This window comes from Crotalus tigris, unplaced genomic scaffold (genome assembly GCF_016545835.1).
Source record: "Crotalus tigris isolate CLP2741 ecotype Arizona unplaced genomic scaffold, ASM1654583v1 scf7180000017623.1712378, whole genome shotgun sequence".
Classification (NCBI taxonomy): Eukaryota; Metazoa; Chordata; class Lepidosauria; order Squamata; family Viperidae; genus Crotalus; species Crotalus tigris.
Genome location: NW_024096518.1, coordinates 1,279,845 through 1,305,003, shown reverse-complemented (window position 1 = coordinate 1,305,003; position 25,159 = coordinate 1,279,845). Strand labels below are relative to the sequence as shown.

The window sequence follows — 25,159 nt, the reverse complement described above, 5'->3', positions numbered from 1 at the left end:
AGAGTCTTCTTCAAGCTGTCTTCATTTTGTTAAAATGAGAACTCATAGAAAATATATAATTTCGATTTCTAAATGGTAGCTCTCCTACTAGGAGACACCTAGTAAATTCTGTGCTAATAGTCTGACAATCTATTTTCCCATTTATTGTTTCCATGAGCTATTAGTCTAGGAACTCATAAAAATGGTGATTGTCTAATTTTATTTATGAACATTCACTCAGGCCAAAATAAAAGCCTACACATATTAATCTTATAGTGTTTGAACTGTGCATAAGAATAGATAGAATGCTAATAATATCTTACTTCATTATTTTCCTTAGGTTTGCCCTTTGTTACAGCTTCAAACAAATTTGAAGCTCTTGCAGCTCATGATGCCTTGGTTGAACTGAGTGGTGCAATGAATACTGTGGCTTGTAGCCTAATGAAGATAGCTAATGATATTCGTTTTCTTGGATCTGGTCCACGATGTGGTTTGGGGGAACTTATCTTGCCTGAAAATGAACCTGGAAGTAGTATTATGCCAGGTAACCTTGCCAAGATTTGATTGTTAACTTTGGGTTGATAGATATTGAAAGACTGATGGTATAATGTGTTTATTAATTACAATCTGGCATATCTTTTATACATGTTAGCAGTCATATTTTGTCAGTGTAGTAAAAGGGAATAGATTGAAATGGAATAAAATGTATTATATTGATCACAAATTTATTAATAATTTTAATAGTTACGTTTAAAAATAATTTATTATTTATAACAATTAATTTTCTCCCTAGTAAACTCCTGTTCATATTTATTTATTTTATTTTCTAGTTAATCTTGTGCTAATTGGTTAAGAATGAGGAATAATATTAATTAGATTTAATAATTCCAAAAGATACAAGTTTAAATTTATAGAACTATAGTAATAGAAACAAATTATTATAAAGTAACATATGATGTCATCACATGTTATTTTATCTGAATTTATTCAAGAAAAGATATAACTACCATAGATAATATAGACCTTGTGTGAAGTCTTGGATACCAGATGGCATATCCTCAAATTATTATTATCTTAGTTCTATACTTTGTTTTCATTAACAATATTTTAATTTAGGTGTGAAGGAAATGAGAAAAAGTGCTTTGCTTGCTTTGCTTTAAGTAAAATGCTTAATAGCATAGGAAAAACAAGTAAACAAGAGAGGGAGCAAATTAAGTATAAACAACTAAAGAGTACTGGACACATTTCATACTATAATTAGAAAAGAAACAGTGTTCAAAATGATGTTCTAGGTCTACTGAAATATTCAGCTGTTGTAAATGTGACAAACATCAGTGAGCCATTAAAGGAAATTGTGTTAATGTGAACCAAGTCCTCTCTCAAGAGCATATTTTTCTTAACTTTTAAAATACTTTTTTAATTTAAAAGTTATTACAAATTCTGCATTATACATCAAAATACATTTAGATCTTTTGGAGAGGGGAACTTCACTGAATAATTTTTTTGTACCATGTACAAGAGGTAATTATTTTCAAATTTAACCACTAACTTTACTTACTAAACAAAATTACCATTCTATTACTTCTTTGTAGCTTACTTAAATTACTATTATGGACTTCCAGGGAAGAAATGGTGAACTAAAGATGACTCAGTTAAAAGAGCAAACAATCTTGGTGGAATGAGAAGCCAGCAGATAGATTGGCTCTTTGTAATTCCTTTCTGGACAAGGAGAGGACTTGAGGTCACCCATACTTGCTCCATACAGTTCTTCATCATGAGACTAAGATAGCAGTCTCTGATGGGCTTATTGCTCTGGGAGAAATTACTTTTCAAATACTTCAGTTTATGCTGAAGGTCATCATCAATCAATATTAAATAGAATATAAGAGGTTGTCACACATGTTACATCTTACTTCAGTTACTGCATTTATAATGGCATTAGCAAGCTCAACATCAAGGCCATAATCCTGGTTTATTGCAGCAGATGCTCATTTTACAATATCAAAAGTTCTTGTTACTTGAACCTAAGATTTTAGGTTCAGTCAGTCAGTCCTAGAAGAGATCAACCCCGACTGCTCTTTAGAAGGCCAGATCCTGAAGTTGAAACTCAAATACTTTGGCCACCTAATGAGAAGGAAGGACTCACTGGAGAAGGGCCTAATGCTGGGAAAGATTGAGGGCAATAGAAGAAGAGGACAACAGAGAATGAGATGGCTGGATGGAGTCACTGAAGCAGTAGGTGTGAACTTAAATGGACTCCAGAAGATGGTAGAAGACAGGAAGACCTGGAGGAACATTGTCCATGGGGTCACAATGGGTCGGACAAAACTTCGCAATTAACAACAACAACAAAGATTTTAAAGAAAAATCTTAAGAGAGATGAAATTACACATATAAAATATAAAAAACTATCTTAGTGGAAGCTATCTTATTTAGATGATAAGTTCAAAATGCATCCAATTCTCTTGTTTTGCTAAATGCATTTTCTATTTCATTTATGGCATGTTTGTGTAATGTTGGTCTGTATAATAGCAATGTCAACATAAATTATCAAAGAATATTCCTATTATATGTGGGGTTTTTTTATAAATCAAAATAACTCAGGATTTCTGTGAAGAAAGGGTAAATTGAAGAACGGAGCTGACAAGCACAGCAAAATAAAGAGATAGTGAGATCACCCACAAGTGCTCCACTCAGTTGATGGAAACAATGGAATAGCCATCTTGTTGACACATTATTGGTACTTTTAAAAGAACACTAGGTTTGCATTTTTATTTTTTATTTTTATTTATTTTTCTAATCACTTTTGTAAATTGCTTGTTAACTACTTTTTAGCTATTAGGAATCTTTGGATCAACAAGTTTTATATCAACAGGTGAGTTCCTTCCAATCTTTAATGAAAGAAATTTAAGTTTAAGGACTTAATTTCTTTTAGAGTAAGTAGCAAAAGGGTGATTATAACTTTAGTTTTGGAAAGTTCCAAACAATTAAGGGAATAGAATAGAATTAGAATAGAATAGAAATAGAATAGAATAGAATAGAATAACAAATACACACAAATACAAATACAATAATCTTTATCAGCCAACTGATTGGACATATAAGAAAGTTGTCTTCGGTGCATGCACTATAGAAGCATCCTGAGAAGAAAAGTTGAAACGGTTTATGTCCAGGATGTGAGGGGTCTGTCAATATTTTCTCAATCCTGTATCTGGTTTGTGCAGTATACAGATCCTCAATGGAAGGCGGGGTTTTTGCAGTTGTTTTTTCTACAGTTTTAACTATCTATTGAAGCTTGTACCTGTCCAGTTTGGTTGCTGTACCAGACCGGACAGTTACTGAGGTACAAATGACAGACTCAATAATTTCTCTGTAGAACTGTATCAGCAGGTCCTTGGACAATCTGAGCTTTCTGAGTTGACATAGGAAAAACATTCTTTGTTGTGCCCTTTTAATGATAGTTCTAATGTTAAGTGACCATTTCAAGTCCTGGGAAATAATAGAACCTGGAAACTTGAAGGTCTCTAATGTTAATACTGTGTTGCCTAATATTGTAAGAGGTGATAGAATAGGAGAGCTTCTTCTGAAATCTTCTATCTCTAGAGTTTTAAAAGTGTTCAGTTCCAGATTGTTCCAGATGCACCACAGAACCAGTTGATCTACCTCTTGTCTACATGAAGACTTGTCATCATATTGAATGAGACCAATGATTGTTGTATCATCTACGAACTTCAGTACTTTAACAGAGGAAATCCTTGAGATTCAGTCATTGATATATAAAGAGAAGACATGGAGAGAGCACAGAGCCCCGGGGGGCTTCTGTGTTAATTGAACAGGTATTCAGTATAATTTTCCCTAGCTTCACCTGCTTCCTATTAGAAAGCTTATAATCCGTCTATGAGTGTGGTCAGGCACAGCTAGCTGAGTCAGTTTAGAGAGAAGGATTTCAGGAATGATGGTGTTGAATGCCAAGCTGAAATCTACAAAAAGGATCCTTACATAGTTCTTTGGGTATTCAAGATGTCGTAAGATGTATTGCAGTGCCAATCTATTTGCACAGTAGGCTTTCTTGGGCACCAGTATGATAGATTGTTTGAAGCAAGGAGGGACATAACACTTCTCCAGGATGATGAGTGTAGAATCCACTGATTGGGTAATCTCAGCCTTCCTGCTCAGTTGAGACAGTCAGAAAACTTGCCACGCCTCCTTGTGGGTTGGATCTTCCCCAGTTTTTTGACTTACTCATTGCTCAGCAGGACACAATTCCTTTGGCTCCTCTGAAATTAGATTAGTTAAAGCAGTTATTTACTAATTATTACAATTAGCTTTATTGATTTGATTCCAAATTGGTCGACAGGCTCATTTCAAAATGAAATTCGATTCAAGACTAAAACAACAAAGGACTTTTGATTTAAATTACAAAGGACTCCTGCCTAGGCCTCAGCGAGCCTTCCAGGCTCCACCTGGGCCGTTTCTAGCCGAGCTGATCAAGCCTCATTTCGGCAGCAGATACTTTCAAAAGGCTCGGAGCGGCTGCCCCAGCCTGAGAGCTCCACATGGAGTTGACTTCGTAGGGCGGATGGTGTTACCGGAGAGCCATAGCCTGCGTGCACTCTAAAGCTTCTCCTTACAATCCGGAGGGCATTGCAGGTTCATGCGTTGCCACATGGCCACAGACAATTTCATCGCGATCTGGATTGCAGCAACCTGGCTACAAAATTCAAGTGCTTTGATTTCGCCTCCAGAGGCAAAGGAAAAAAAGAGACTTTCAGTTTCCCTAAGAGTGCTTTAAGCCAGGGAAAGCAGGCCGCATTTTAGTGGCCATTATTTTGGCGCACTCACCATTTTGGAAGCCTCGTGGAGCCCTCATTAAGGTAATTTTCCCCTCTCTGGCTCTCTACTTAACAGGCATGGACCGGGGGTAAAATTTATCACTCTGGGCCCTTCTATTAATTGAATCCAGGTTCCTAACTTCGGCCCAATTTTCTGCAGTGTGCTTCATTAGAACTGCAATTCTTTAAAATGGCTGCCATTTTGTATTTTCCTTGAACCTATCTGCTACTTGGTGGTACGGCCTCTGGCCTCAGTGCTCATACCACCAAACATTAAGGCTTCTCAGGCCTTTTCAGGCTTGAGTATCGAGCCAGGACACTACATTATCAACAGATTTACCTTGAGAGTTTTAGATCTTGGCTCACTGCACTCATTCACAAGGAAGAAGGTATTTATTTGCAATACCTGTCCCAACTAGCCACGTGACACTGTGTCACAGGGTCTTACAGATAGTCTTAGGTGTCTATCTGGCTGTTTGCCATTGTTGTTGTTCAGAGCCCGGGGTTTCCTTCTCTGACAACCAGATCTGCGTTGGTTTTTTTCTTCCCCCTTACCTGAATATCTCCTGGCTGGAATATACAGGGGGCAATGGCAGATAGTGCACCTCCTCAACCATCGCAGGGCTCTTCTGCCCTCTCCAGCAGAAAAAAAGCACAGATGCTCTAATTTGGAAGCAGCAGGGGGAAAAAAATCTAAGGCAAAGGCCTTGTCCACCAAGAAGCCCTCCAAAACTGCTGAGAGAGAGGCCTCGAGGAGACATCAGGCACTGGAAAAGGAGTTCTCCAAAGTACAAAGGCTCACTTCCAGTGGGGCAGAAGTGGTTTACCCCGTTCCACTGGACTGCTCACCTTTTGAGCTTCAATTTGCTGGGCCCAGCAATGCCCCCAGGGCATGGTCTCCTCAGGGGGAAACTGGATAGGTACACCCCCCTCCTTCCTCTCTCACAGACACTCGGGGTTTCCTCATCCTCTCCAGCACACCAGGGCCCAGAAGCCACATGTACACCTACGGCGGTGGGCCTCCGTCCGACAACACCAGGGAGGGTGGCAGGATCATTTTCAGGCTTTTATGAACCAAGCCTTCTCACAATATATGGCCTCTGCCATGAGTCAATGGCCATTACAAATGCCACTGCCCCCACCACCACCTCTGCCAGGACCCGCCCTGTTTCCCAGTTCGGGCAATTCAGACACATCCTCTCAGATGGGAGAGGAGGATTCATTGGAATTTGAAACTTCAGACTTGCCCATGTCCGAAGATGAGGAGACGGCCCCAGATCCCCTACATCGGGCTTATTTGATCCTTCTCTTTTCAGGTCACTTTTAATGAAGGCCTCTAATATCGCCAACATTGCTCCTGAACAGGATCCTAAACCGGCCACCTCCAACCCCCAGGAGTCGAACCCTCTGTTTTCCGAGCCTGTGGTAGAAGAAAAGTAAATTCCCTACCCACGTTTCTTCCGTGCTATGGTGGAAAAACAATGGGCTTCCCTAGGTATTCTTCCCAACCCTAGCGGGACAGAGAAAAAACTATTTAACGTCTCTTCCTCTTTCTCTTCCCTCCTGGAGATGCCGCTTTTGGACACTTCTCTGACCTCTTTGTTCTCTAGCTCCACCATTCCAGGGGATATGGCAGAGGCCCTGAAAGCGGAGGAAAAGAAATTTGAATTTGCCCTCCGCAGAGGTCATCAGGCCTCGGCATGGTCAGTTAGGGCGGTGACATCATCTTCTTTTTTCATGTGGCTCCGCGAGCTTCAGGCACTAATTCCTCCGGACCAGGTGCGTGCAAACGAGACTTTAGGTAAATTGGTCACGGCGTCAGAGTACGTAGCAGATGCATCACTTCACTCTGCTAGATACTCGGCCAGGTCAATTGCGGCCACAGTCTCGTCTCGCAGACTTCTCTGGCTAAAACAGTGGCGGGCTGACCTGAAGTCCAAATGGCGCTTGGCAACTGCCCCCTATAGCGGCACTCACCTGTTCGGCCCTGTTCTCGAATCATATCAGGTGGAGGGAAAAGATAAGTGCAAGGTGCTTGCACATCCTTCCAGGAGGGCAAACAGGAAGCCACAACAGGATTTCCGAAGACAGCCCTTTTGTGCTGGGGTGGCCTGGAACTGGAGACAGCCCTTTCGGGCCGCACCGTTCTGGGATTGGTCCCGTAACTCGCGAAATTTTCCCCCCAGACAGGATTGTCAGCAAAATTGCCAAAACCTCAGAGCCCATTCCCAGTACCACACCAAGCGGCCATTTCGGGGTTCAGGAGGCTGTCCTTATGGACGGAATAAGTGACTCCAGGGAGTCCTCTCCCATAGGAGGACACCTGGCTCAATTCAGCGACACTTAGGAGGCTACAACCACAGACTCATGAGTCATAGATATCATCCGTCATGGTCTTACTCTGGAGTTCTTCTCAAAACCTCCAGAGGGCTTCATAGCTTGTTCCACCATAAGAAACGCCACCAAAGCAGAACTCATGTCCAGGGCCATCTCCCACCACCTAGAAATAAAGGCCATTCAACCAGTACCCACGGAACAGAAGGGATGGGGTTTTTACTCCATCCTGTTCGTGGTTCCAAAGGCCTCGGGGGATTGGAGGGTGATCCTGGACTTGAAAGGACTAAACTACAAAAGGTACAAGATGCAACTCTCAAGTCCATTCTGGCCAGCATCAGGAGGGAGGATTTTCTGTCTTCCATAGACCTGACGGAAGCTCACCTTCATGTCCCGATACTTCCCGAACACTGCAAATTCTTCCAGTTTTGGATTATCTTTTAGAGGGTTTGGATAAGGCGTTAATACCCAACACTATCCGCAGACAGGTTGCGGCTTTATCCACGGTCCTCACCTGTGACAACTTGGGTCCCTTAGCCCAACATCCAGCAGTCAGCTCCTTTCTCAAGGGGGCAACTAACAACAGGCCATCGGCAGTTCGTCGCTATCCCTCTTGGGATCTACCATGGGTGCTACAAGCACTGGTTTCACCGCCATTTGAACCTCTCAGGTCTTGTTCTTTAAGACTACTTTCCCTGAAAGTGGCCTTCTTGATTGCAGTCACATCAGCCAGGCGTATCTCAGAGCTGGCTGCCCTTTCGGTCAGAAGTGACCTGTGCGCCTTTTATGACAGGATAATGCTTCGTCTAGATCCTTCTTTCATCCCAAAAGTTAATATCTGGTTCCATAGGTCCCAGGAGATGGTGCTCCCAGACTACTGTTCCAATCCTTCGCATAGATTAGAAAGGCAGTGGCATAAACTGGACGTACACAGGGCTCTGCGTACTATGTGAAACGGACTTCTGCCTTTTCCAAATCGGAAGTATTGTTCGTTTCCTTTCAACCGGCTTCCATGGGTCAGAAGGTTTCTTCTTCAACCATTGGAAAGTGAATTAGGGCGTGCATTGCCCGCACTTACATCTCTCAATCCCTACCTGTTCCTGGCCACATCACTGCCCACTCCACTCGCAGTGCGGCTACATCGGCTACCTGGTCTACCCAGGCATCTATTGAGGAAATCAACTTTGTTCTCCCCTTCCTCCTTCATCAGGCACTACAAGCTGGACAAGTTTGCATCAGCATGATGATGTACAATCCACACCCACCCTTTAGGGCCGTCTGGGCCTTTGTCAGTGTAGGAGGAGCCAATGCGTCGGACTTCGTCAAGTTTTTCTTTGCCTTGGTCAAAAACTGGGGAAGATCCAACCCACAAGGAGGCGTGGCAAGTTTTCTGACTTAGTCTCAACTGAGCAGGAAGGCTGAGATTACCCAATCAGTGGATTCTACATCATCATGCTGAGAAAAGGCATTTAGATAAGACAACACCCCATCTCCAGTGATTTATTAAAGATGTGGGTGAAGATGAGGGCCAGTTGATCAGCACATACTTTCAAGCAAGAGGTAGTTATCCTGTTTGGCTCTGTTATTTTTCCAGACTTTTGTCTGTGAAACAGATCTCACACATCTTTTTCTGTGATCACCAGAAATGGGAGGGGGGACAGAGGGATAGAGTGGGTGTAGGAGACTTGGCTATTGTTGGTGTATATGAGATGGAGAGAGTAGCGATAGTTGACAGTGGTCTTCTCTGAAACCTTCAGTAGGACACATTTAAGTCATCTGCCAGTTGCCCATTCTCTTCAGCAAGGGAAGGACATCTGCTGTAACCAGTGATATTTTTTGGGCTTTTCCACACATTTGCTTCATTTGTAGAGAGCTGATTCTTCACCTTTTCAGAATAACTTCTCTTTGCTGCTCTGATTTCCCTTTTTAATTTATTCCTGGCCTGATTGTACAGCACTCTATCTCCTTTTCTGTAGGCTTCCTCTTTGAGTTTAGCTGTGAACCAAGGTTTATTATTACTGTAGATGATTAAGGTTTTGATTGGCACACATATGCTCACAAAAGCTAACGTATGATGTCACAGTGTCAGTGTCAGGTCTGCCAGGCTTGGCTTGGTGCCTCATAGGCATCCTGCCATCAAAGGCTGTGGGGGCGGGGGAGGATAGATGGGTAATAAAGCTTTGTGTGAACAAGATAGGGAAAAAAGGGAAGGGAATGACAGATGATTAAAAACCGGAGAAGCTCAGGGAGACCTTTGCACCAGAATCCAAGGCCAGGCATCCTGAGAAAGAATGTTGATTACCCCAAAACATCTCAGCGTTCTCAAAACACTTTGGCAAGCTCTGATTGGCTGAAGATGGACTGGTCACTGGGGGAGGGCTAGGATGAGAGGATACCTTTTTGTATCTTTTGAGTGCACAGGGAAACCCAGAGCTATCTCGACTTTACTGCAGCCAATATCTTTTTAGAAAAAGAACCTTTACTTCAACCAAATGGAATCAAGGATTTTTCTTTCCTAAAGGATTAGATTGGAGCAAGCCTGATAGTCAGTGAGTTCATCCAAGTCCGCTGAGGCAGCTTCAAAAATGTTCCAGTCTGTGCAGTCGAGGCAAACTTGTAGCTTTAACTTTGCTGCCTCAGTCCAAGATTTCACTGTTTTATGATTTTAAGTCTTTGTCTATAAACAGTACAAGATGAATCATATAATCAGAATGTCCCACAGCTGTTCCTAGTAGAGAGCAATAATCATCTTTTAATGTAGAGTAGCAGTGGTCTAAAAATATTCTTGCCTCTTGTGAGACAGTTGACATGCTGAGTGTATCTTGGCACCTCTTAGCTTAGGTTAGTGCTGTTAAAAGTCTCCTAACAATGAGCAGGAAGTCTGGATATTTTTGTTTAACCCACAGGATTTGGACAGTTAAAGTTTTCAATGTCTTGTTTATTCAAGCTTTGGATGGTATGTAGACTGCAATTAGGATGAATGAAGAAAACTCTCAGGGGGCATATAGGGTATGCAAATAATGAATAGTGTCTCTATGTTCACATCACAAAATTTCTTTAGAATAGTGACATTTTTACATTGTCAGTTGTTAATACCCTCCTCCCTTCTTTTTAACAAATGTTTCTGCAGTTCTATCTGCTCTTTGAATCTGAAATCCTGGGATTTGCAAGCAGCTATCAATCGAATCATTCAGCCATGTTTCAGTGAAGCAGAGAGCTGCTGAATTAGAAAAAAAAAATGAGTTGTTACTATTTTAAAGGAGCAGTTCATCTATCTTATTTACAAGTAAGCGAAGATTAATTAAATACAGCAAGGAGAGGGGAGATTTTCTTACCGCATTCTTCCTGATTTTTGTAAAATGCCTCACCCCTCCTCCTCCTTCTCTTGTTTCTCTTCTGCTTCTTCTGCTGGAAGAGATAATCCATTTCTTCAGTCAGAATTTCCCCTGCATTTTTTAAAAAACAATTTTATTAGTTTTCCATTTTACACCAACAAGGCTTAAGAACCAATGTGGAGATAGGATTATCAATTAAAAACAATAATATTATAAATATACAGCTCACATAATATTCCTTGAAATTCCCCTCTCTCTCTATTTAGGATATTATAAGCAAATTAATACAGTTCTAAAAAGAAATTCATACATATAAATTCCGTTAATGAATAAAAAATTTTCAACAATTCGTCATCTATCCCATAAAATCCTATTTTACGTTTTATTAGTTTTTCAAATGTTTAAACTTAAACTAACAGTTTATTCAAATTAATACATTTCTAAAACAAATTTATTCATTAATATATCACTCCATATAGATTCCATTAATAAAAATTTTCAACAGCTCATTATCCCATAAGATCCTGTTTTACGCTTTATTAATTTTTCAAACATTTAAACTTAAACTAACACATTTATATACTGTTCAGATACCCCAAGCTTCTCTTATTTAAACATATTATTTCCATAATTAAATTCTTACATCTCTGAACTATATTCTATTCTTATTCAATAATTCTCCAATTATTAATTTCATCTCTTTCATTATTTCAATCTTTTTCTCATTATACCACCCCTATTATTAAAAACACATAAAAATACTAAGAAAGAAAAAGAAAAAACAACACGAAGGAAAAGGAATATAGATAAACCAAGGAGATGAAACAAAGGAAGAAAGAGGAAAGGAAAAGAAAAAAGGGAGAGAAAAAAAGATCTATCATTCCAAGAAACATATTCTTACTATATTTCAATATTAAATTCTAAATCTTTTTGTAATGATCTCCCTTTTGACAAAATCCACATCCAAATAAGTCCAAGTCGCTATAAATCCTTTACCACCCATCCCTGTAATCTTAAATTCAATATTTATATCTTATTCTGGGTTTCTTTCTATTCCAAATCGATTTCCATAATAGAGTCTCTAATTCCTCAAATAGATCTCCCCTTATCTCTTGCCATAAGATGTACACCAAAAGTGAGTCTCCCATTATCCGTTTTATTAAGCTGATATAGGAATTGTAGCTGATCTCAATAACTTGTAGCTGAACATTGTTTCCCATCTTTTTAAAAGTTGCATAAAATTTAATTGGCATCATTTTTTTAGTAGATTGTAGATAAGATGATGTATAGTCCTCTTTGATCAAGTATTGCCCCTCTTCTGTTAGTTTTTTCTCTATCAAAAAGTCAGATGATGTCTGCAAGTCAGCTTGTCCTTCTGGGGTAAAATCCTCCATCTCCTTGTTGTAAATCATTTACTCCTTAACATCAAGAGTCTTTTCCAATATAGGTTGATAATCCAAATGGAAATTTGATTCATCCATCTCAGTGGGCTGAAGACAAGGTTGAAAAGAAATCTCTTGGATATTTATTTTTATTTATTTTATTTATTTTTAAAATTTATAAACCGCCCAACTCCCGCAGGACTCCAGGCGGCTAACAATAAAAGCACCATATAACATGACAAAACAAACAGTACAATAACAGGGGTTAGATTTTATAAACATCCAGGGGTCAGATTTTATAAACCTCAGGCCTGCCAGAAAAGCCAGGTCTTAAGCAGCTTATGGAAAACCAACAGGGTCGGAGCGGTCCTAATCTCCGGGGGGAGCTGGTTCCAAGACGTGGGTGCCATCACAGAGAAAGCCCTCCTCTACGGCCCCGCCAAATAGCACTGTTTGGCTGACGGGACCTGAAGGAGGCCCAGCCTGTGGGATCTAACCAGACGAAGGGAACTATGAGGTAGTAGGCGGTCTCACAAATAGCCTGGCCCTGAGCCATATAGGGCTTTAAAGGTAATAACCAACACCTTGAATTGGACCCGGAGACCAATAGGCAACCAGTGCAGCTCACGGAGGATAGGTGTAACGTGGGTGTACCGAGGAGCACCCACTATCACTCGCGCGGCTGCATTCTGGACCAACTGTAGTCTCCGAATACTTTTCAAGGGTAGCCCCATGTAGAGCGCGTTGCAGTAGTCCAGACATGAGGTGACAAGGGCATGAGTGACTGTAAGGAGAGCCTCCCAGTCCAGGTAGGGTCGCAACTGGTGCAACAGACAAACTTGTGCAAAGGTCCTCCCAGCCACTGCCGTCAAATGATGTTCCAATTTCAGCTGTGGATCAAGGAGGACACCCAAGTTGCGAGCCCGCTCCAAAGGGGGTATATTTTCCCCTGCTAGTCAACACTGGATAGTTAACATAATCCTTGGGAGGCAACATCCAAAGCCACTCGGTCTTGTCAGGATTGAGCCTGAGTCTGTTAACCCCCATCCAGACCCTCACGGCTTCAAGGCAACGGCCCATCACATCAGCCGCTTCACTGAGAGAGCTTGGGGAGGAGATATATAGCTGGGTATCATCAGCATACTGATGAAACCTCACCCCGTGCTGTCTGATGATTTCACCCAGCGGCTTCATGTTAAATAGGAGGGGGGAGAGGACCGACCCCTGCGGCACGCCGCATTCAAGGGGCCTTGGGGTTGACCTCTGCCCTCCCACCAATACCAATTGCGACCGGCCAGAGAGGTAGGAGGAGAACCACCGTAAAATGGTGCCTCCCACTCCCACCCCTCCAAGTCGTCACAAAAGGATACCATGATCGATGGTATCAAAAGCCGCTGAGAGGTCAAGTAGCACCAAGACAGAGGAATAACCCCTGTCTCGGGCCCGCCAGAGATCATCCATCAGCATGACCAAAGCAGTTTCTTTGCTGAAGCCGGGCCTGAAGCCAGATTGAAAAGGGTCTAGGTAATCCGCTTCATCCAGAGACCGTCGGAGTTGGAGCGCCACCACTCTCTCTACAACCTTACCCAAAAAGGGGAGATTGGAGACTGGACGGAAGTTATTTAAGTCAGCCGGGTCCAGGGTAGGCTTCTTGAGAAGGGGTCTCACAACCGCTTCCTTCAAGGATTGCGGGAAAGACCCCTCCCTCAACGAAGCGTTGATCAACACCTGGAGCCAGCTTCGTGTCATTTCCTTGGCAACCGAGACCAACCAGGAAGGACATGGGTCCAATAAACAAGTGGAGGCGCTCATCGCTCCCACCGCTCTGTCAACATCCTCAGCGGTCACAGACTCAAATTCATCCCATAAAACTGGGCTAAGACCTGCCCCGGTCATCTCAGAAGGCCCTGCCCAATCGGAGTCTAGGTCTGTCCGAATCCGAGCGATTTTGTTTGATAGGAACTGCACAAATTCTTCCGCCCTACCCTGTAAGGGCTCCCCGGCTTCCCGAACATTAAGTAGGGAACGGGTCACCCTAAACAGGGCGGCGGGGCGAGATTCTGCAGACGCAATAAATGCGGAAAAATGCGAACATTTTGCTGCTCGTATCGCCACTAAATATGTCCTAATATAGGCTCTTAAAAGTGTCCGGTCGGATTCGGAGTTACTAGCCCTCCAGCGTCGCTCTAGACGTCTCTTCTGACGCTTCATCTCCCGTAGCTCCTCAGTAAACCAAGGTGCCCTCCATGGAGAGGTCGCAAAGGCGCGATCCGGTCTAACGCCCCTGATGCCGCCTTATTCCAAGCAGCAACCAAGGACTCAGCCGGTTCACGGAGGAGGGAATCAGGAAAACCCCCAAGCGCTATTTGGAACCCCTCTGGGTCCATTAAACACCTGGGCAGGACCACCTAATTGGTTCCGCCTCCCTGCGGTGGGGGAGTAGGACTGAGAAATCTAACCTCAACAGGAAGTGATCCAACCATGACAAGGGAGAAGTAACTATACCCCTTAAATTGAAATCACGTCTCCACTGCCCCAAGAGGAATACCAATTCGAGCGTATGTCCTCCCCTATCGGTCGGACCCTGAATTATCTGGGTATATAAGCCCCCTCTGCTGTTTCTTGGCTTTCAAAGTGCTTACTTACACCTTGTGCTTTATTTTGTCATTGAAGTGAAATCTCTTTTGTGTAAGCAACCATCATCTCAGTGTTTTCCAGGATTTTATCCAATATATACTTATAAATGAAATTTAAACAAGTTTCTTCCATTTCTATCATATTTAAAGCCATCATCCTTTTGGGGGAGATTATATTCAGAAGAAATCAGTCAATATCTGCCCCACCCAGCTATACAGCTTCTTTATCTTTTTCCTTTATAATAATTTGAAAGCCAAAGTCAGACTCCAAAAGAAAAAAAAAACAATTCCAATGAGTAGTTTCACCAAAAGATCGAAATTTCTTAGGGCTCCCAAATATCCAAAAATAAAATCAACCAATAAAAAAAATTAGTTTCTTTTTATTAGCTTCTCTTCCCCCACCAAAAACGCCGCTTTAACAAAGTAGGGAAATAATCCCCCCCCCCAAAAGCTTTTCACAGGGAAAAAAAGGAAGGTAGAGGTAAAAGAAAATCTCACTGAATCTTCCACAGTGGGTTTCTGTTTGCTTAGATGATCTTATGGCTTATGGTTGGTGCAGCTAAATGATCAGCCATTTTACTGACCAATCTTTACTCCGTCGGCCCAAAGGAGATACTCGGATTACAGAAGACGCTGCCCCTCTGCAGTCAACGGTAGTCGCTCCTCCAGAACGACTTCAACCTACTCAGGGGTCTACTAGCAGAGGAAACTCAGCCGGCGAAGAGACGGCTCTCTTCGCTCAACCGCAACACCGCGGCCCAGAACCGGAAGCCAGAATTTCCCCCACATTTGAAAAGAAGGGAGGAATAGTTCCAGAAAGCTGCTTGTTATTTAAAGTCCATTGTCTGTTATTCAAAATCTCATTTTTTGAGTATGAAATTCACAGTCACAGAAAATAATATAAAATATCAGAACTACTAGAGGGCATTTCATTAATGCTGCCATCGGTGTCATCTTTAACTTGTGTTATTTTGGAATGAATTACAAGAACACTACCTGTGAGGAAATACTTTTTAATTTAATTTAATTTAATATTTAAATAAATTTGTCAGATTCCTATAGATCCCTGTCAGGATGCTGAACCTTTGAACTCTCATGTGATGTATTTAGCTTTGCTTTGTTTATTCTGTTCCTCTGTGCTTTGATGTACCTTTCCGGGGAATGTTAGAGGGGAGGGAAGTGCCCGAGACCATCTGCTTTGCCTCACCAAGGAAGAGATGCCTGGGAACATCTTATTTCATTTCTTTCCAGAGTTCTCACAACATCTTTGCACCTCTGGATTGGCTTCTATTGACTGGGCAGTTGGGAGGGGTTTTTAACAATGGGATTTAGCCTAATGATTTCACATGGGAACTTCAGATTGTGCCTGCCTTCTCTTGCTTTCACTATCTTTCAATAAAAGTTCCTTTTGAAACAATGCCAGTTTCAAGAGTTCTGCTTTCTTGGGAGAACTAACTGAGGCAGGACCTACATTAGGCAAGATCTGCAAAGTGGTCAACCCGGGGTGGCAAAAACCCCACTGTGGGGATCCAGCACATGATGTCTAACCCAGGCAGTGAACATGGAGAGGCTGATTGCTGGGAAGAGACCTCTATAAAACCTCACTCAGACACAAACTCTGGTGAATGGATGGAGGAAATTGCTACCCTGGAGGATCCTGAGAAACCAAAATGGTCTATAGACATGGGGAAGAAGGAGGATTGGGAAAGAAGAGCCAAGGGGATCACCATCATCCATGGTAGCCGACGTTGGCTGGAAGTGTGAAATGGAGGAAGTGATTTAGCCCACCAGGAAAGGTTGAGTGAGGAGTGCGAGGAGGAGCATGAAGGGGAGACCAGCGAAGGGAGAAATCCCCCTTCCAGAGACGGCTGCAGGGACCACCAAATTGACCGAGAGGGTGGCCAGCCAACCCTCCCCAGAGGGACCAGGGGGCATGAATGCTCGCACAGTCCATGGGGCGTCATATCAGCGGGAACGAAAGGCACCCCCCTTGGTGTCAAATTTGATGGAGCTCCTCAGCAACTGAGGTTCTTCCTCACCTACGAGGAAGAGTTCTGCTTTCTTGAGAGAACTAGTTGAGGCAGGACTTACAAAAATACATTATCGTCTTTTTAAAAATATAGGTTAGAACTTGAATGAAGATTGGATGCTAGAGGGAATTAGAAGGAACTAATAATTACATTTAAAGAATAAGTACACTTAAATTTGACTTCTAATACAGAATGGAGCAAAATACATTTGACATATTAAAAGATATTTTTGAACAATGGATCCAAAAGATAATTTTAAGAATGCCTACTTCTATAAACAGACTGCATTAAAAGATGTTATGGAAGAGGAAGTAGTTTTATCAAACAAGACAAATGGATTTAAAACCATCAGACTCAAGAATGTATTGAAAAAGATGCTACACTGAATAAAAAAGTGGCTGATGTCTTAATAATTAAAAGGGATATACAAATAACAAACAGACAATTTTCCTGTATTGGATTTGCAAAAGTTTTGAAGAATTTTGTGGGAAGGAACAAAGTAAAAATGAAATGAAATGACATTTTAGGACATTATTTAAATGCATTAAAGATCAAGATTATTAAAAGCAGAATAAAGGAATATAGAGTTGGTTAAATAGATATGTTGTTATTTCTGTAATTCTTAGTGGAGTTTTGTTGATCAGGACTGAAATGACAAGGTTTAAAATCTGTTTATAGATTAAGATATTAGATATGTGAAAAAGAGATCATTTGTTGTATTTTAAGAGGTTATAAATTACTAAAATTGTTCAGACTTGTGATGAGGGTGAAATAGTTGCTTTATATATTTCTTTACTTCATATATTTTTCTTTCTATTTTTCTTTTCTGCACTTTGTATTTTTTTCTTTTTTTAGTTTGTATTTTTTTATCATTATAATTGTAACTTTTAATAAAATCACTTCCAAAAAAAAAAACCAAAATAGGTTCAGCTATTTTATTACCAGTAACGATGCTCTGCTTCTCAAGGCATTCCACAGGGATTTGAAGTTATTGTTTTGGATTCATAATAGATTTTGATTCATTTCATCAATCCAATATTTTTGTAACATCATCATCATCCTCTAGATTTATATCCTGACTTTCATCCAGGAACACAAAGCACTTTTAAAGGAAGTTTTCTTCATTCTATTCCCACAGCATATGTTGTGAAAATGACTGCCTTAAAATCAGCTAAGAATGTGCTTGAAGCTGGGTGTCTTCTGTTCTAGACCAACACCTTAACTACAAGGCTACACTTTTCAGGAATATTTGATTCATTATTTGGTTGTCAAAGTTCCTTTGAGAATGAACAGCAAAATAAATATTGCAATATTTAATAAATTAATTTCACGAACCTCTATTTGTCCCCTCACAGGAAAAGTGAATCCCACGCAATGTGAGGCCATAACTATGGTAGCAGCACAGGTGATGGGAAATCATACTGCTGTTACAGTAGGAGGCAGCAGCGGTCATTTTGAATTGAATGTCTTTAAGCCTATGATTGTAAGTTTGTTAAAATTAATATAACTGAATGACATAATTTCGCTATGTGATAGAGACTAAGGAATTGTAATATGTAATGCTAGATAGATGCATTTGTGGGAGTCACCTTCTATACATAGGTTCATTTCAATTTTTGGTCCTAATCTTCAATTTAGGATACAATTGAGCCCAAAACTTCTATCGTTAAGTGAGAGAGTTGTTAATGAATTTTGCCCCATTTTATAATCTTTCTTGCCACAGTTAAGTGAATCACTGCAGTTGTTAAGTTAGTAACACGGTTGTTAAGTGAACCTGGCTTCCCCATTGACTTTGCTTGTCAAAAAGTCACAAAGGTGATGGATCACATGACTGCAGATACTGCACCTGTCATAAATATCAGTCATATGATAATGGGGATGCTGCAATGGTTGTAAATGTGAAAAACAATCATAAATATTTTTTTCAGTGCGGTTGTAACTTCGAATGGTCAGTAAATTAATTGTTGTAAGTCAAGGACTAGCTGTATACATACAAACAAGTTCACCGCAATATTACTGAGTGCAAGAAAAGTCCCATATTTTTGATGCTTTTCAGGATGTTTACCACATGGAAGAGAAGAATATTAACCTTTTTTTACTCTTATGTCTTTTAAAGAATGTTGGCTCCTTACTGCCAACATTAAGAAAATATAAGAAGAAGTAAGAACCTCATTGTGTTTTTTTTTCCTTCTGAGCAATCCAGGTTCAATTTGATGGTTTTCTGTTACTGTTATATTTGTTCAATGCCTTGTGGGAATACAGATAGTTCTCAACTTATAACCATTTGTTTAGTGACCATATATATGCCATTAGTTTCTTAAAACATATGAACACTCCCCCCACCCCAAAAGAAGCAAATTTGAAAACATCTAATTATAGGATTGGAAAGGACCTTGGATATCTTTTAGTTCAATCTTCTACCCAAGGCAGAAATCCCCATACCATCTTGAACAAATGTTTGTCCAAACTTTTCTTGAAAACATCCAGCAATAAAGCACCCACAATTCCAGGAAGCAAGCTGTTCCATTGCTTAAAAGTTCTTAATGTCAGGAAATTTTTCCTTATTTCTTGGCTGGATTTTCCTCTGATGAACTTCCAGCTTTTGTTCTTGTCCTACCCTCAGGTGCTTTGGAGAATAAATTGAGGTTCTCTTCCCTGTGACAATTCTTCAAGTATTGGAAAACTGCTATTATGTCTCTTCTTAATCTTCTCTTGTGAGCTAAACATACTTAGTTTCTTTAGCCATTTGTCATAGGATTTAGCCTCCAGACCAAAGATCATCTGTGTTGCTTTTCTCTATACTCTTTCTAGGGCCTCAGAATCTTTTTTGTGTTCATGGTGACCAGAACTGGATGAATATCCAAATACACAATATAGCACATAGCAATTCTGTCATTACCTTGATCTTGACACCATCTCTCTCTTGATGCAGCCCAGGACTGCTTTAACTTTTTATTTTATTTTTTATCCTGTATCTGTGCATCTGTTTTTTCCTGCTTAAGTGTAGGATCCTGCTTTTCTTTCCATTGAACTGCATCTTTTTGGATAGGGCCCAATGCTCAATTGTACTAAGGTCCTTCTGAATCTTGAGTCTGTTTTTCTAATTGTTCCCTGAGATATGTGCATCTGCAAATTTGATGAGTGCCTCAATCCTCTTATCTAGGTTATTTATGAAGATGTTGAAGAGCACTGGGACCAAGACAGAACCTTGAGGAACCCACTGCATACAACTCCACATAGATGTAATTCTATTGAGGACCACACATTGAGTGTAGTTGGTTTTATCAAGAAGTAGGGTGTTGTCTATTATATCAAGTGTCTTCTTTTGGGCCTGTTGTTTTATCATATAAATATTTATCTTTAATATTCTGCTGTAAGTGTGGTAAAATTAATCAATGTAGTAGTCAGTCTGAACAATTTTTTGTTAAATTATTAATTATTTTTAATTTATTTAGATTAGAAATGTGTTACATTCTGCACGACTCTTAGGAGATGCCTGTGTTTCTTTCACTGAAAATTGTGTAATTGGAATAGAAGCCAACACAGAGAGGATAAATAAGTTAATGAATGAATCATTAATGTTGGTGACTGCCCTTAATCCCTACATTGGTAAGTATCTAATAAATATTTTAAATAAATATGCTAAAAATGTAGGCATTTCAAAAATAGGTATATTTTCAGAATAATACATAAAGTTTGTTTTTATAAATTGTTGGAGATTTACTAGACAAGTAGAAAATAGAAGGGTATCATGCAAAATAGTAAGATTAAGAGGGCAGATATTATGCCTCAGAAGGTGTTAAAATTGCCATTATGGGATCTTTATACTTTCATTTGGCATACAAAGAAGAGGAGAAATAGATTTTGTTAGGTGGTAGGATATGTGAATCTATATAGTATCTATTCTCATTGAGAAAGGAAGGCCTGTTATTATTATGTTGTTTTCAGATAACAGTTCTCCTATAGCAGACATGTGATGTAGGTTTCTATCTATCCTTCCTTCCTTCCTTCCTTCCTTCCTTCCTTCCTTCCTTCCTTCCTTCCTTCCTTCCTTCCTTCCTTCCTTCCTTCCTTCCTTCTGTAATGTTCAACTGAGGATTTCATTCCTTATATTCATGATTCTCGTTTGTTTGTGTGTGTGTGTGCATGTATGAATGAACATGGGTACATGTGAATGTGTCTTGAAAACTACTACTCTTGTAAATAGTCTAAAAAGAAACAGGCAATATTCTTGTTCCCCATTTTTGGAAATGCAAACTGTTAAAAGTCAATTTTATTTTCTTTCTAATGAAGTTGTAATACCTCTCGATAAATGGAAAATAAGAGTTAACTCAATCTTTACATCAGGGAAACTGGTGGTAACAAAAATTTGTTCCAGACAAAAAGAACCATTATAAGTCAAACTAAGTAAAAACATTTATGAATTTGTAACTGTTTTATCTGATGAAAAGTTAATGGATAATCAGAAAAACAAAAGCTCTTTTTACAAAATGTTATCCAGATAGTCCTTGAGTTATGACCACAGTGGAGCCTGCTTATTACAAATGTAAAAGTTTGCAGACATTAAATTAGACAACCAAATGATTGCCTCGCTTGACAATTGCTCTCTTTACTCCCCTCAGGTGTAGTTGCTAAGTCGATCATTAAATGGAGCAAAAGAACTAGCTGTTGAAAGAGGGCAGACAGTTTCCTCCATGGACAGAATCAGAGTGCTGGGCTAGAAAAAAAGAAGTGTATATCCTAATGATCTGAGCTTCCTTTCTATGCCTAGCTCATCTCTCTTCTGGATGCTAGAAAGTCTTTCTTACCTATCCAGAGTGGGAAGGAAGAACAAAATGCTGTGGGGAGTAGTGAAACTTTGTGTAGCATTTTTCTGCCCTACCGTATTTTCCCTGGGCTGGAGAGAAAGCCTTCTCTTGGACAGCTTCAGTTCTTCACACAGCATTCCACTTTCTCTCTCATCTATGGTTGGAGAGGCCTTCTCTCCAGTGCAGTGAAGGCAGAGTAGAAATGTACTATGCAGAGAAATGAAGCTGGACTGTGGGATTTGTGCCCTGCCTTCCTTGGACTGGAAAGAAGACTCTCATCAGGATCCAAGCCTCCTTTTTCCAGTCTGGCATGCCAGTTGTGTTCATGGAAAGGAGCTGCCTGCCTTTTTCAGCAGGCAGTTCTTTCACACTGTTTATTTAACAACCTACAGTGAGGGAAAAAAATATTTAATCCCCTGTTGATTTTGTATGTTTGCCCACTGACAAACAAATGATCAGTCTATAATTTTAATGGTAGGTTTATTTTAACAATGACAGACATAATAACAAAGAAATCCAGAAAAATGCATTTCAAAAAAGTTATAAATTGATTTGCATTTTAATGAGTGAAATAAGTATTTGACCCCCTATCAATCAGCAAGATTTCTGACTCCCAGGTGTCTTTTATACAGGTAACAAGCTGAGATTAGGAGCAGTCTCTTAAAGGGAGTGCTTCTAATGTCAGCTTGTTACCTGTATAAAACACCTGTCCACAGAAACAATCAGATTCTAAACTCTCTACCATGGCCAAGATCAAAGAGCTGTCCAAGGATGTCAGGGACAAGATTGTAGACCTACACACGGCTGGAATGGACTACAAGACTATTGTCAAGCAGCTTGGTGAGAAGGTGACAATAGTTGGTGCGATTATTTGCAAATGGAAGAAACACAAAATAACTGTCACTCTCCCTCGGTCTGGGGCTCCATGCAAAATCTCACCTCACGGAGTTCCAATGATCATGAGAACAGTGAGGAATCAGTCCAGAACTACATGGGAGGATCTTGTCAATGATCTCAGGGCAGCTGGGACCATAGTCACCAAGAAAACAATTGGTAACTCACTATGCCGTAAAGGATTGAAATCTTGCAGTGCCCGCAAGGTCCTCCTGCTCAAGAAAGCACATGTATTGGCCCATCAGAAGGTAGCCAGTGAACATCTGAATGATTCAGAGGAGAACTGGGTGAACGTGTTGTGGTCAGATCAGACCAAAATTGAGCTCTTTGGCATCAACTCAACTTGCTGTGTTTGGAGAAGGAGGAATGCTGCCTATGACCCCAGGAACACCATCCCCACCGTCAAACCTGGAGGTGGAACCATTATGCTTTGGGGGTGTTTTTCTGCTAAGGGAACAGGACAACTTCACCGCATCAAAGGGACAATGGACGGGGCCCATGTACCATCAAATCTTGGGTGAGAATCTCCTTCCCTCAGCCAGGGCATTGAAAATGGGTCGTGGATGGGTATTCTAGCATGGCAATGACCCAAAGCCAAGGCAACAAAGGAGTGGCTCAAGAAGAAGCACATTAAGGTCCTAGAGTGGCCTAACCTGTCTCCAGTTTTTAATCCCATAGAAAATCTATGGAGGGAGCTGAAGGTTTGAGCTGCCAAACATCAGCCTCAATAATATTGTTGTTATTCTGTCTCTCACTGTTAAAATAAACCTACCATTAAAATGATAAACTGGTCATTTTTTTGTCATTGGGCAAATGTACAAAATCAGCAGCGGATCAAATATTTTTTTCTCTCACTGTATTTGTATATAACCTGCTTAGTAACTGTACCTGGGAGGTCAAGGACAGCAATTGTTTTTTTTATAATATTTTATTAGTTTTCTATATTTACAATTCATAGGTGCTTCATAAACAATGTGTTGTCTGGGTCCATTTGTTTTACTTGGTAATACACATTAAATTCCTAATTACTACCCTGTTTTTCAGCCAAATATGTCCCATATTTGAAAATATTCTGTATCTTGTTTTTCTTTAATATTCAGCGTAAGTATCCATTTCTGCACAGTCCAGTATTTTCTTGATTATCTTCTTCAGATGGCATTTCTTCATTTTTCTAGTGCTGAGCAAATAAAATTCTTGATTGTTAATACATGGCAACATTAAATATTCATTTTCTTTATCATATTAGGTATTATCATACCTAATAAAAATAGTTCTGGTTTTAAATCCACATGTTTTCTTAACATCTTTTCTAACCAGATATATGTACTTTTGTCCAAAATTTTTTGCTTAAGGGCATGTCCACCAAAGATGATAGTACGTGCCTGGTTTTTGCTTACATTTCCAACAATTACTAGATATGTTTTTAAACATTTTTGCTAATCTCGCAAGTAGTAAATGCCATCTATAAAACATATAGATTTTCTTTATAGGCAATTGCCATTGTCAATTTATAGTTTCTTTCCCAAAGATTTTTCCATTTTTCTAATTCTATATTGTGCCCAACATTTTTTGTCCATGTTATCATTGTTGAGCAGTTGTTGAGCAAGACAATCATGGGTACCTCACTAATTGGCAGGCTTCATTATGGTCATAACTCAAAGACTATCTGTACAAATTTTTATAAAAATAGCTTCTTCTGATTGTTCTTTAACATTTCATCAGATAAAACAATTACAAGTGCTCCACTTAGCACACCCTGCTCTGCCTTACATGGGCTGGAGAGAGCCTCCAGTCTGATATGAGAAAAGGAAGTGGGACATTATGTGGAGAACCAAAGCTGTCCCAGTTTCATTCTTCAATGCAGTGTCTTCCCTATCTTTTCTTTAGCTGGAGGAGGGGAGGCATGCTGCACCTAGTAACTAAGTGGCTTATGAACTTGCCCACTGGCTTACCTGTTCACTTTCTGTAGAAGCTGACAGGGAAGACTACATATGGCAATCACATGATTGCAGAGGGTTTGTAACTTAGGGCACCAGTGATCAACAGCCATAACTTTTGGGTATCAAAGTCCCTTTGTTCAACACCATCGTAATTTTGAATAGTCACTGCCGCAAGTAGTGGCAGCAGCACAATCATCACGAGCCATGCAGCCTCGTGCCGTGAGCAGCAGTAGTGACGCAATACACCATATGGCATGTGGCTGCAAGTGGCCGCAGAAGAACTTGTGCAACCACGAGATGGCCTGGCTGCAGCGGTCCTAAAGTAAGACTTCCCCCGAAAATAAGAATTGGTGTAAATAAGACACGGTAGTACAATTCTAGTTGGTTGCCTTGGATGACTTGTCACTGAAGTTGTTTCTTGATGGTCCAAAATACAGAATTAATCTTATATGACATACTTTTCCTTTTTATTAGGTTATGACAAAGCAGCCAAGATTGCCAAAGCTGCACATAAAGAAGGGCTGACATTAAAAGCTACTGCTATCAAACTTGGATTTCTTACAGCAGAACAATTTGATCAGTGGGTAAAGCCAGAAAATATGCTGGGTCCTAAGTGATGCTAGTGTTATGTGATAAAACAGGAAAAAAATAAATTATATAAATCAGATGTTTTGTTGTCCAAAACGTGTTCATGGTTGTGTTTGTATTCATAAAACTAACAGCACAAAAATGAATATACTACTATAAAAAATGCAACTATTAGTACTAGATGAAGCAATTCAGGAAAGGTCTGGTTAATTTCCTATCATTGTCAGATATATTGGAATCAAAACACACAACAAGAATAACCGTTATTTTCAAATCAAATTATTCCATTCAGACAAGACAGTGTTTATATTAAGGAATGAATATTTCTCATCTAAAGTAAATGTTTTATGCTTGTTTGTCTTTGCAATTAGATTTTCTTATATTTTGTAGATATTTTAGTT

General features: G+C 40.1%; 1 protein-coding gene across 1 annotated transcript in view; it reads left to right on the top strand.

The window, feature by feature from the left end:
• Positions 1-24,854, top strand: part of FH (fumarate hydratase) — a 78,243-nt gene extending 53,389 nt beyond the window's left edge. The window contains exons 7-10 of the mRNA XM_039332115.1: positions 320-523; positions 17,884-18,011; positions 19,984-20,137; positions 24,645-24,854. Of these exons, the coding sequence (XP_039188049.1) occupies positions 320-523; positions 17,884-18,011; positions 19,984-20,137; positions 24,645-24,787 (629 nt within the window). The 3' untranslated portion in view covers positions 24,788-24,854. The remainder of the gene's footprint in view (positions 1-319; positions 524-17,883; positions 18,012-19,983; positions 20,138-24,644) is intronic.
• Positions 24,855-25,159: the final 305 nt, after the last annotated feature.